This window comes from Gossypium hirsutum, chromosome A02 (assembly GCF_007990345.1).
Source record: "Gossypium hirsutum isolate 1008001.06 chromosome A02, Gossypium_hirsutum_v2.1, whole genome shotgun sequence".
Classification (NCBI taxonomy): domain Eukaryota; kingdom Viridiplantae; phylum Streptophyta; class Magnoliopsida; order Malvales; family Malvaceae; genus Gossypium; species Gossypium hirsutum.
Window position 1 is genome coordinate 6,416,912 of NC_053425.1, and position 13,227 is coordinate 6,430,138.

The following is a 13,227-nucleotide window of genomic DNA, read 5'->3' on the forward strand; positions in this document are numbered from 1 at the left end:
TTTCCTAGAAAAAATAGCATAATTAATATATTCTTTGGAATTAAATTCTTTAAAATTTATTTTTACTTATTTTCTAAAATTGTATAATGTAAGATAGAAAAATATTTAATTTATCATATTAATTGAAGCTATTAAATCAACCCATAATTCCTCGATTCTCCTTAAAAAAATTATTAAAAAATACATTATATGTATTTATATTGACATTTTTTTTATAAATATTGTTAAATAATTCTATGATTAAGGAAACAATTCTTGACCCTCGAATATCATTGTTGTAAGCATTGCAAGGGGATTATTATACTCAACAATCCTTGCACTAAATAAGATTAATTTGTTAAATCAATAAATATAGTATTAAATCGTGTAAGGTTTGTTTTAGTAAGTCGATATAATAATATTAAATTATAAAAAAACCATTATTCAAATTTATAAAATAAAAAAAAACCGACAATTTATATATTTTCATTTTAAGCATTCTATCTTATTGAGTCATAATTATGTTTAAAATATATATATATTTTTTTTGCATTATGTTTAAAATATTTTATATTTATAATATTTGATGCATTCATCGTTCATATTAGGTATTAATTTTAAAATATTCTTTTATATTACGTCATGTTTTACTTTAAATAAAAAAAGATATGCAACTTGAAGAAAAATATTGTAAAGGTTGAAACTCAAGACACTTATCTCCCTGGAAGGTGGTGGCTTGAACCGATTTGCTTGACCCCAAGTACATGGATCAGCAAATAAACACCAAAAAATATACATGATGTCAAATTTATGGACAAAATTGAAGAGAAAAGAAAATGAAACATACATCTTAAGCATTTACACAGCTAAACTACTTCTAAGACATGTACAGATCACTGTGTGTTCTAAATTCGATGCCTACAAAAACGATGTGCCGAAGAAATCGGAAAACACACGAAGAAAATTCAGAGGAAGCTAGAAACAAAAGTAAGAAACCAGAAAGCTTCATTTAAGCTTTTGTCACAGGGTGGAACTTATTGTCTTTCTTCATCCATATGGTTGATCGGGTTCGTCTAACATGATCTTCGAAGAGACGATGCCTGCCGATAAATACAATATATGTTACGAAAGCAAAAAGCTCATCATCTCTTATAGCCGATATGGAACAATGAAGAAAACCCATTGGGAAGAAATCATCAGATAAAATCGCTAGCACAATTATCTTGACAGCCTTTTGGATCCAGATCAAGAATTTCTGTATCTATGTTACATGGTACACATGTATGTCATGTTTTGGAGGGTTTAGATCCTAATAACTATGTCCGGATATGCATCAAACACGAGTACTTTAAAAAAAATAAGTCAGAGCAAAATGATAATTAAAAGCCATGCTCCATTGTAACAAAAGCATAATGAAAGAATCAAAGAGAACAGTATTTCATGATGATATAATACGAACCTTTGGTAATCCAGCTTCTGAGTAACTATTCCATTCAGTAGCAGCTCTGAACTGTAAACGGCTGTCCCTGAAAGCATAATAGCGAGAAATTTGAATAAAAACCGAGTTTTACAAGAAAAAAGAAGACGGAGCTAATTTAAGAAACCCTTATAACCTTTTTCAAGGAAAGGAACACAAATTTCGTAATCTTCTTCACATGATAGAACCAACAAATCATCTGGGATTTTGTCATCCTTCATAGAGGATCTGCCAGTTCTCTCAATTGCCTGGAATTGTTGATTAAACATAGAATAGGAAATAAATTCTTATGATAAAATATCCATGGATATGTATTTCTGAGGGAACTGCCCAAATACCTGACCATGAACTGCAGTCACCAATCGTGAGATTGTTTCTTTACCCGGCTTTGTTTTTGGGGTGATTAAAACTCTTCGGCCCTGCATAGCTTCCACTATTGTGTGAAAATCGAGATGGAACAAAAGACCAATGCAATAGGTAAACCTAGAAAACCTCACCTGTAATAAGGGCCGCTTGCGTGCACGTGCTAAAGAAACCGGCATGCAAAAGCCAAGCTCTTTCTCTTTTTTGATATCCCTCAATATATAAGCTTCTTCATCAATGTGAATATTAACTTGTCCGATGCTTTCAAGCCATAAATGTGAGACAACTGATTTGCCAGAAGCAATCGCTTCTAACATATTCCTAGTGCGGACAAATTTATCAGTTATAAAGTGTGTCGCATCTAAAATAGTTGATGCCTCATGAATACCTAGGCGGGCCAAGATCTGATGACAAATCGAGAAATAAAATATAGTTAAACGAGCATTTATAGCTTTACAGGTCTAACGAAATAACAAAAAAGCTAGTACCTTTTTCTGCTGTTTAAGTATATCCTCATCTAGGTGGTTGCTGAACAAGACTCGAACATCGGCCAAATTCCTTCTTTTCCTCATATCTTTCAAAGGGGAAATTGGTTCAGCCTCATTCGGGCATAAACTTCTGAGTTCTTTAATAAGTGAAGCTTTTAACAGGTTCTTCTTGCATGACTGTTTATAATATTCTTCACCCATACAAACAGGCGATGCGGCATTGATGGGTGTCAGATGGTTAGTTGGAGTAGTGCATAGAGAACCAGGTGATCTCGATTTCTCTTTTGGTGATTTCTCAGAATCAACATTAACAGTTAAATTTTCTGCATTTGACAAAGAAATTGCACCAGGATTTCCACCAGCATGTGTGATTGCCTTTGCTGCCTTGGGCCCAATTTTTCTTTTTGATATCATCCTCCCATTCTTGTCAGAAAGATTGCAATTAAGTTCATCCGCGTCTGAACCCTGTTTATCCAAACTTTGATGAGACAATTTCCCTTCTGAATTCTGGTCTGAAAAATACGGAAGTGGGCAAGTATTCACAGATGATCGTGCAGTCCTCCTAGTGGATGATGGAATGCATGTGCTTCTATTGTTTCCTCTCGACGTTTTCTGCATAGCAGTTGGTTTTCCATTGTCATCAGGCTGAGCAGGTTTTCGGGGCTGTGCTTCCATTTTATCAGACTCACCAAGGCCAACAGGCATTTTCCGAGAGGATCTTCTTTTTCTGGGATAACTTGGTACATGATTGCCAATACTCTTAGAAATCAGTTCCAAATGAACATCGATACTTAATTTGACATTTCCATTTCCATGTTCCCCAGATTGATCAGAATGCAATATAGAAAGCTGCCCATTAGCATTTGACATTCCAGATAACTTAACATCCGTACTCCCAATTCTACTTTCTTGAAGGAAACCAACCTCTTTAATCCGTTTTCTACCTTTTTTACAATCACTGACTGGAGTTGTGACAGAGGATTCCTTCCCGACATTCTTGGAATGTTTCTCCAGCAAAACTGAAGAATCTTCATTCAACTTACTTCTCTTGGATTGTCTCGTAAATCGAGTAGCATCAGAACAAGAAACACCCTTTCTGGATGTAGAAGAAATTCTCTTCCCCTCTTTTCCTCTAAATGGAGCTTTAGAGGAGCCCTTAGATATGCTTTGGACACCTTGATTAGCTTTTGGTTCAGTAGCCGCCTCCCCATTGAATAAGGCTTCTATAGCTTCAGCAGCAATCTGGGTGTCAAAACCTACATCATTTAGTTCTTCAGCAGCATCTGTCTTAGCCCCAGTAGGTTCCAATTGTCCTATCGAGGAATCTGAGTTAAACTGTTCATCAAACTCATTGGAAAGATTTTTTCCAAAATTCATTTGACCTTCTTGTAAGGTCTTGTCATTATCTTTCAACTTGCACATCAATAATTTTGACTCAGAATGAGCCGTCCTTTTATCACCAGACTTTGGTTGGTCTACATTACAAGATTCATTTAGTTTCTTTCCTTTAGGCTTCCGTAGGTTGGTAGAAGATTTCTGTGCTTGGCTTCTATTACCATAGAATTCTTCCTTCATTCTCCGATAGATGTCACCCCCTCCTTCGTCCTCCCGAAAATCATCCCATTCAAAATTCCCTGCTTCACCGGCAGTGCTTCTTTCGATAGTTCTCTTGGCCAAACTTTGCAGCCCTTTTGCACACGAAATAAGTTTCGAATTTCCCCCTGTACTCTTTCCAAAATCAATTTCGTTATCAAGTTCCATCAATTTGTCATTTACAAATCTTTCCACGAAATCAAGTGCATTAGCTTGTGATAACTCCCCAGGTTCTTGAGAATCTATATAACTTAAACCTGCTAATGGACCATCGCAATCAGGAGCCTCAAGCAAATCTTGTATTGCATCCGCATCTTCACTGCTCCTAGAAAGTTCTTTATTTTCAGTAAAACAATCCTCAGCAAAAAGTTTTCTTGCAGTTGGACAACCAACCCTGAAATTGATCAAGTTCTGATCTTGTCGCTGACTAATGTTCTCCACAACTTTCAGATTTAAACCCTTACTATTGACTGTGCACTGGTTTGAAAACCGGCTATCTGTCTGGTTAGAACAAGATTCGTTGTTCATTTCCCGTAATGCCACATTACGAGCTGCAAGACCAGAGGCCCGCAGGGACGCTGCACGAACTGAAGTAAACCTTTGGACAGATCCTATGGAAAACAAGCTATGTTAATCGAGAAATTGAAAGACCACATACCTAATACAATTGACCAATCATTTCTTCCTGCCATCCTATAATATTTAAAGATGAAACGATAATGCTTGCAAATGCGAATTAACTACAGAAAATAAATCGCTCTAAGAAGTGCTTTCAAAAGAGAATGTTACTTTATCAACATCTGGAACTCGTCATCACATTCAATGAAAAAAAGAACTTATCACAGCAATTTTCCTAAGGGCATTGACTAATGATGGTAGTTTAATCTTGCAAACAAATTTTACGAAGACATATGCAGGACGAACACAAAGGATAAGCAGAAGTGCTTCAAAGTTTTTTGAACCGCTAATCAAATTGTCAAAGTAATCACCTAAGACAACAACGAGGAGTTGATTTAAATAGAGCCACAAAGTATCGAGAAAGTCATGCATTCCCAACCATGAACAGGCCATAGAAAACATACCAGGTTTCCCTTCCGACACAGCTTTGACATCCGGTGTTGCTGTAGGAACATAGATTCCTGAAGAAACACAAGCACAACACCATAACTTCAGTTCAGACAACAAGATCAACTTCCTGGCATACATAACATACAGAAACTCATAGCCAATACAACAATATTAGCCAAAAGTCGGAGAATAACTTACCCGAACTCCTGCATTCTTCGGTTGATGCTCTACATTGCTCTAAAGATTCCTTCTCCTCATGGCCAATTGATCGACCACAATCTCCAATTACTACCTCATCGTCTGAGACCTCATCACCATCATCGAAAACCTCAGTTCCATCGGTTCCTTCACCTTCACTATCAAGAACAACACTGACATCAACTGCATCCAACAATTGGGTCTCTATATTTTCACAGTAATCTAAATCATCCAACACTTGTGTTTCGCCACCAAAGTCCAACACTTGAGTTTCCTCACCAAGGTTTAGAATTTGGGTCTCTAAACCATCCTCGACTGCAACATTATTATCATCTAAAGGAACCGTATCTTGTAGATAGTTTAATTCATCATCATCCTCATTATCATCTCTGTCACCTTTTTTTTTTTTCCAAACCAATAATTCACATTAATTTCGAATGGTTTAAAGCGTAAATAACTAATACTAGAATATTAAGTGAAAAGTCAAAGATTAAGATAACATACCACAAAATGGAGAGACGGGAAACTGTGAGTCAAATTCAAAAGGCTGAGTCTCGCCATCTGCAAAATCGGTGCTTGGGTTAATATCAGAGGGTTTGAATTCCCCATTCGTGTCTCCAATACTGCCCATTTTTCACTTCAATTCATCTGTCAATTCGTTAAAGAAAAGCCAAAACGACATCAAATCCCTAAAAAGCACACTTTTTACATTAGGGAAAAAAAGGGGGAGACAATTCAACACCATATTTTAACATTAGCTTTTATTGTTGTGTTGAGTGTTGCAAAGTGAGCGACAGAATATTCATTTTGCTTTTCCAGTTTATTTGTAAATAATAATTATAATAATAACACACTGACTGAACAAAAAAATTATGTGATGAAAAAATTTAAAAGAAAAAAATTATTATCATTTTAGTTAAATTAGGAAAGGTATTGAAAAAGTCGCTTGGGTCTTATTCATCTATTCTCTCAGTTATTTTATTCTCAAATTTTTTCATTTAATTTTTCTTAAATTCTTTTTGTCTCAACTTTTTATTTTATAATTTCTTTAATTTTATCTAATTTTTATAATTTTAAAAATGTCAATGACTCTTATTCGTTTGGATCAGAAACACATTTTTGACTTCTAATTACAAATAGTAAAAAAATATTATTACATTTTTTATTTTAATTAATATAATTCTTAACTTGTTAATATTATTAATATTTTATATTTTTTATATTTATATAATGAGACTAAAGATCAGATTATCGAAATGTATATACACAATTTAAGTGCAAGGACACTACGCGTTATTGAAAAACACTTGGAAGAGGCGGGATTCTTATACATATCTCGTATGCTCGAAGGAACCAAATTGGAGACCACGCTTATTAGCGCTTTGCTGGAAAAATTGGAGACCACACTCAAGGATGTAGTATTATAACTCAGTTGATGGGTTAGTCGTTACAAAGTAGTACGCATTAACGATTGGAGCGGATTTTGCTACTAACTATTAGACGAGGTGTCAATCAAGTTTAGTGGTAGTCGGATAAAAATTAAATGGTTAGAAGACAATTTCTCACATCTCGGCAACTCCTCTAATGCGATTGAAAGGCAACAATTCGCTCAAGCATTCATACTGGGATTAATTAAGGGTCATCTAATGCTAGACAAATCTCAAAATCTGGTACATTTAAGGTGGCTCCTACAACTAGTCGACTTAAAAGAAGTCAGGTGACTCAGTTGGGATTAGTTGTCTTGATCATATTGTATCGAGAGATACGTCGGGCAACGAAAGCACAAAATTAAAATCAGTGGTTATATACTCCTTATTCAGTCATGGGCATAGTACCACTTACCATTTCTACGTCTCCGAGTAAATTTCCCTTATCAATTACCACTTGTAATAAAGTAAGATTCATTTAATAATATAATTATCATATTTTTTTTCATTATTATATTTTTTAAATAATATATTATTTGAATAAATAGAATAATGACGTGAGTTATGTGGGTATACTGAACGAGCTCGGAGATATACAGATATTGTTAGATCAACCATCAGAAGCCGAGGTTAGTTTGAATTTTTCTATTATATAATATTTACATAAGGATTTAAAATCTAATATTAAGTACGTAATAAAATTTAAAATTTTGTAGTATAGTTTGAATAGATGTCATACTCTAATCCGAAAATTCGAGAATGCATCCCGATCAAATTTTTGGCGAATCACAATATCTGGCATGTCAATATGTCATTGATAGTTTTTGCAGTGGTTGCGATACACAAATCTAATAGAGTGATGTGCCAATTTAGGTTTATACAAAGTATTTCGCCATCACCCCAAGAGCTCAATGAACTTCACAAGATCGACTTGCAGCGGAGAACCAATGAAGAATAGCCTAAATTTCATGCCAAATATATCTATATCTGGGAATATAGGTACGATTTCATACTTATGCGCGAACCATTTGTCTAATCAAATTTGGCGACGTCTTTGGATTACATAATATAGTTTAGAATTCACTATAAGCCGTATTTATTGCTGGAGGAGGAAAATGTTGGATCTGGTACCCTAAGTGTAGTATTTTCGTCTAAGTACGTTTGTAATTTTTTCAAATAGATTCATTAATAAAATTATTCATAAATTACATTAATATTTTGTATATCGTCCTCACATTATTTTTGTACGCAAAGCAAAATTGAAGCAAATGTTATCTATTGGTTGTCTAATGTTTAACTGGCACTAAGCGGTATTATGTGGTTAGATCGTAATACGAAGAGACAGCTTGTATTAATAGACGAACCTAAACATGTCATTAGTCTAATCAAAAATGAGCAAACTGATTGAAAGATTAATATGTTGTCTATCAAGTCCAATTATGGAGATATCTTATCTTGGTCATTAGAGCGAATATCTCCCAGAAGATAAAGACAGATATGACTGATTGGACTGACAGTAAATCAGACTGGACCTAAAAAGAATAGATCTTGAATCCGTTTATGGATTTATTCACTTGTGACATTCATAGTGTGGCATACCTAAATCTTGAGTGGATGGTGGATTATGTATGCGTGACTCATGCACTTTTATATAAGTAAAAGCCTAAGTTCAAAAAGATAAGGAACCAAAAATTGGTACGTTAGGTGTACGATTTCTGCAGTAAATGACATGGGTAAATGATATCATCTCATAGGCATTACATGGTTGATGAAAAGTAAACGTTGCAATGAGTCATTCGTCTTTGTGATGATCAACTTGATTACTATTTAATAGTAGTTGACTTTTCATGAAAGAATATGTAATTGCTACAATGAGATAAAATAGGATCATATTGGAAAAGCGGATATTATCTCAAAGATATTAAGGATATCCTATGAGGGTAATACACAAGGGCAAAGCTAGAAAATTTTTTTAAGGGGGGCCAGATGAAATTTTAATTTTCTATAGTTTATATCTTTATAATTTGTAAAAGATTAAATTAAATTTTTATAATTTTAGGGGGGGCCAAAGTGTAATTTTACCTTTACTAATTTAAAATTTTTAAAAAATTTAAAAGGCCAAAAATATAATTTTACATTTTAGGGGAGGCCGGGGCCCATGCCAGCCCCTCTAGCTACGCCCCTGGTAATACACTTATGACAATGATAATGTACGAGCACTGAGTTGATGCATTCGTAATGGTATCTCGTTAAGGAGAGTTCAGTCATGATATTATAGTGGAATGACTTCGTGACTAAATGAGTTTATAATTAATAGGCGAAAAGTCAGAATTCATTTATAAATCATTTGAGACCTAATTGCATATGCCCAATCGATCCCCCCGTTAGCTCGTTGAAATCATAAATGATTGTGTGCTTAAATCGAAATAAACAGGATGAATAGAAATAGAGAAATGGAAAACATTCAAAAATGATTATGGTTTTCTCCGAAATGAAAAATAAAATCATTCAGAAATGAATTTGGTTTTATCAGAATGGAAATGAGAAATGATTCATTTGCAGATGTACATGGATTACTTAGAGAATGAGTTTTATGTTTTTGAGTTGTTTAGTACTCGAAAATGAAAATAAACCTTTCGATCATAATAAACAAGTTGAGTTGTGAAATATTAGATATATTTTATTGAAAATTTTACTAGGGGTGACATTGTCATAATTTTATCGGGGGTAAAATTGGGATTAGAAAATTATGTAATTAGAAAATTAATGTTTATTTTAGAAAATAGAAAAATATGTATTGGGTTAGATTAAATTATAAAGTGCTGGGTTAAAAGTCTAGAAAACACATATAATTGGACTCAATACAATGAGAGGTCCAAATCTCCATCATAATACATATAAGGAGAAGCACACCCTAAAACCCTCTTTCTCTCCTAATTGGACTAGGAAGTTATTTTTCTATTTGAAATAATCATCTACAGTTCAACAACATTTCTACCTTCTCTCCCTATAAATAGATGACAACGGTAGAGCTATTGACATAACTTAAACTTATTGTTACTCTACCGAAAAATAGAGAGAATTCATTCCCAATTATTATATATATTTATGGGATAACAATTTTGTCTGTTTCTATTTTGAAGAGAGAATTTTCATTTTCACCCCATGTGTTTTAATTTGATTGGTTCGAGCCTACACTCGAAGTAGTTTGTGGTACGAGAATAACGAAGAAAATCGTTTTGTTAAAAGTCGAAAAACGTTAAGAATCTACTTATCTAAAAACACAAACTTTTTTCTAATAGAAAGGAGTAGATAAATTCGTCATATAAGGCCAACACGATCCCGCATGAGGCCACCATCGTACATGTGTCGATTTCATCATCATCAACTCCAACCCCAAATACTATACAAATAGATGTACCACATCCTGATCAATGTGGTTCATATTTTTCTTATGCTTTTACTAACCTCATATTTTTCACACAAACACCACATCATACACCATCATATCATGTATCAACACCTTCTCCAGAAATATTTTTTGCACCACCTCCATCCCTAAGAGCATATTACACGTCACTGTTGTCAACAACATCAATGTATCTGCCATCGCATATAATTCCAGCATTCTGTCTACAATGGGGTTATTCAATGCCATATACTTCTCCGCCGATTCGCAAACACTCCCAATATCATTGTTCTTTAGATGTAGGTTATCTTTGCAACCCCTATTAATACCACTGATGTTATACGATAGGAACCTAGGATGCAAATGCATCCTAGCATGAAAGAATAAGATGAAGATGAAAACAGTGTTGAAGATGAATATGAAGATCCAGGTAGAGGTGGAGATGGAAGTGAAGATGATGATGATGAGCTGGAACTCCAACCATAACAAAATCCTCCTCGTAACCGACATCCACTGATTTACGGCACACATTTGGGCCAACAACGAAGATTATTTTTTCATTTTAAATTTTTGTCATGTAAATCATCATTTAGTTTGTATTAAAATTTTCCATCCATAATATACTATTTCACATTTTATCAAAAAAGTGTTTGTTTATTTTTTTTAAATCAATAATATACTTATTTACAATTTAAGGAAAAAAAATGAAAAAATTGTTTATATTGTATTCTATTGTATTTTTACACCAATAATATACTTATTTATAATTTACCCAAAAATGAAAAAATGAACAAATTGTTTGTTTTTTGTATGTCTATAAAAAATGAATATTTTTTTTTAATTCGGTCATCTTCTCAATGTTCCCTTCAAGTATGGACATGTTGTCTTACTATGCCTAGGGTTCCTACAATAACCACATAACCTCCGTTGGTCTATCTTCTCTAGAATATCCATATTGTTGCATGCTTGACTAAAATTCGTTTGACTTTTTGGTTTGCGATACAAAGTAATATCCAATAGCAACTCGAATGAAATACTCGAAGCAGGCCGCCACTTACTTTCATTTGGGACCGGTGGTAACTCAGATTTTCATACTTTATATATGCATTTCAGTTTGTACACTTCATCAGCATGGCTCATGCAATCCAGATGTGCCGAAGTGCATGCAACAATTTTATGCACGTATGGAAAATGAAGTGTTTGAAATATCTCACAATCACAAGTTATGTAACACCCCTCCCCCGTATCCCTCACCGGAACAGGATTCGAGGTGTTTCCCGACTTAAACTCAGTCAATCACACAAAAACCGTGCTGAAAAATTTCAATCAATTTAAAACTTTTCTTTTCACATGCAATCTATCATATATATGAGCTTACGAGGTCCAAAACATTAAAACCCTATACATGCCATAGACTCGAAATACTAGGATTTACTTACACCGATAACGTGAGCTCGACAGTGTGATAATATCTCCGGCGAACTCCAACCCGAGCAGGTAACTGAAGTCAACAATCTATAAAAAAGAGAAATGTAACAACGGAGTAAGCTTTCATAAGCTTAGTAAGTCTTAAGCAATGCAAACAAATAAACGCCATTATACTTCGATTATTTAATTTCTTAAGAGGCCAAATTCTAGGGATATTGTCATCTGGCCTAATATACACAAGCACATAATGCACGTTCAGCATTCTTATCCCACTTAATCTGAATTCATATAACATATTTTTATCAAATACCCTCACATACTTTCACACCCTGACCAGGTGTATAATGATCATAGGTATAGTTTTAACATTTATTTACGTACGTATCACATTACTCCCTTATGATTCACTTCAAATCAAACTCACATATGAGTACATACTGCGTACCTGGCCCACTTTACGTATTAAATGTATTCATTTGACAATCTAGCACGAGGTACCTTAGTCATAAGCTTTTCTCAAATCACCGGCATTTCGCTTGCTAGGCTCGAGGCCCGATATCATTTCACCGGCTTTATAGCCTGCTAAGCTCGAAAGCCCGAATAGTATCTTACCGACGTTATAGTCTGCTAAGCTCAAAGGCCCGAATAATCAAATCAACAAGTTCCATATAACATATTCATATCAATTGAGTACTAACATCATTCGAACATATATATAATTATACATCTCAAACATTTTTCTTTCATCTCATTTTCACACTTAACATTTGATAGCTTATGCATAACATTTCACTCACATTCATTTCAAACTTATCATTCGATTATAAAAGCAATATTTACCAACATGTTATACTTGCCATTAGGCCATATAAGCATGATACAATACACTATCATTTCATCTTTAACATTCAGCTAAACCCTTATCTTACAAGGAACACCGAATTCACATAACATATCATTTCACCGGCATTACGCCTGCTAGGCATGAAGGCCCGAATACACATCACCGGCACGAAGCCTGCTAGGCACGAAGGCCCGAATACACATCACCGGCACAAAGCCTGCTAGGCACGAAGGCCCGAATACAATACCAACACTAGGCTTGCGGGATTTATCCCGGATATAATACCAGCACGAAGCCTGCGGGATTTAACCCGGATATTTTACCAGCACGAAGCCTGTGGGTCTTTAAGCTCGGATACACATCAAATATCATGCATATTTAATTATATATTAACACATCTCATTCAACATATCACATTTCCATTTCACCATTCAAACTTAACCCATAGTGACCATTCGACTATAAGTCATATGCATAAATTATTTATTGCGCAACTTAGTTCAAGTAGAACCAAAAGGTCACGATTCATCTAATATATACATATTGCTCACTGATTCGCACACAACCTTTCAAATTAGCAATTATAAGATGGTTCCGCACATAGCCCATCCTTATCGATAATTTACGATGGTTTTACCCTTACTCACATATATGTCATAGGTATTTTTAACTATGCTTCTCAATTCACATTCATGATTCAATTCCAATCGATTTAACATGCCTAAGTACATATCGCATACTTGAATAATTTACTTTACGGAACGAATCCACATATCGTATTAGCCCATAGTCTTATAGCACCACACTTTTGATGGTTTACCTCATCGAAGTTCACATTTAATCACTTTAGTGCCAAGCCATATTCGGCTATCACAAAGGACTAATAATAATAATTTTATACACATCATGGTTTCCTTTAGGTATTTAATAATCACAAATCGTGATATCTCTAC

General features: G+C 34.4%; 1 protein-coding gene across 1 annotated transcript; it reads right to left on the bottom strand.

Annotated features, from left to right (window-relative positions):
• Positions 1-776: 776 nt before the first annotated feature.
• On the bottom strand, positions 777-6,020 carry LOC107949168 (uncharacterized). Its single transcript, XM_016883895.2, has 9 exons — positions 5,671-6,020; positions 5,167-5,562; positions 4,983-5,039; positions 2,308-4,511; positions 1,954-2,223; positions 1,795-1,875; positions 1,593-1,704; positions 1,439-1,505; positions 777-1,079 (listed from the first exon to the last, which is right to left on the bottom strand). Exons 1-9 carry the CDS (start codon positions 5,795-5,797, stop codon positions 989-991), a joined length of 3,405 nt encoding a protein of 1,134 aa, XP_016739384.2. The 5' UTR covers positions 5,798-6,020; the 3' UTR covers positions 777-988.
• Between the last annotated feature and the right edge of the window lie 7,207 nt (positions 6,021-13,227).

Bases quoted from the DNA above. Each gene is read 5' to 3' on its own strand.
- LOC107949168 (XM_016883895.2), bottom strand. From the start codon at position 5,797: ATGGGCAGTATTGGAGACACGAATGGGGAATTCAAACCCTCTGATATT. The intron at 4,512-4,982 runs GTATGTTTTCTA...TGTTTTCCATAG, and splicing joins TGTGTCGGAAGGGAAACCTG to GATCTGTCCAAAGGTTTACT. The intron at 1,705-1,794 runs GTATTTGGGCAG...CAACAATTCCAG, and splicing joins TGACTGCAGTTCATGGTCAG to GCAATTGAGAGAACTGGCAG.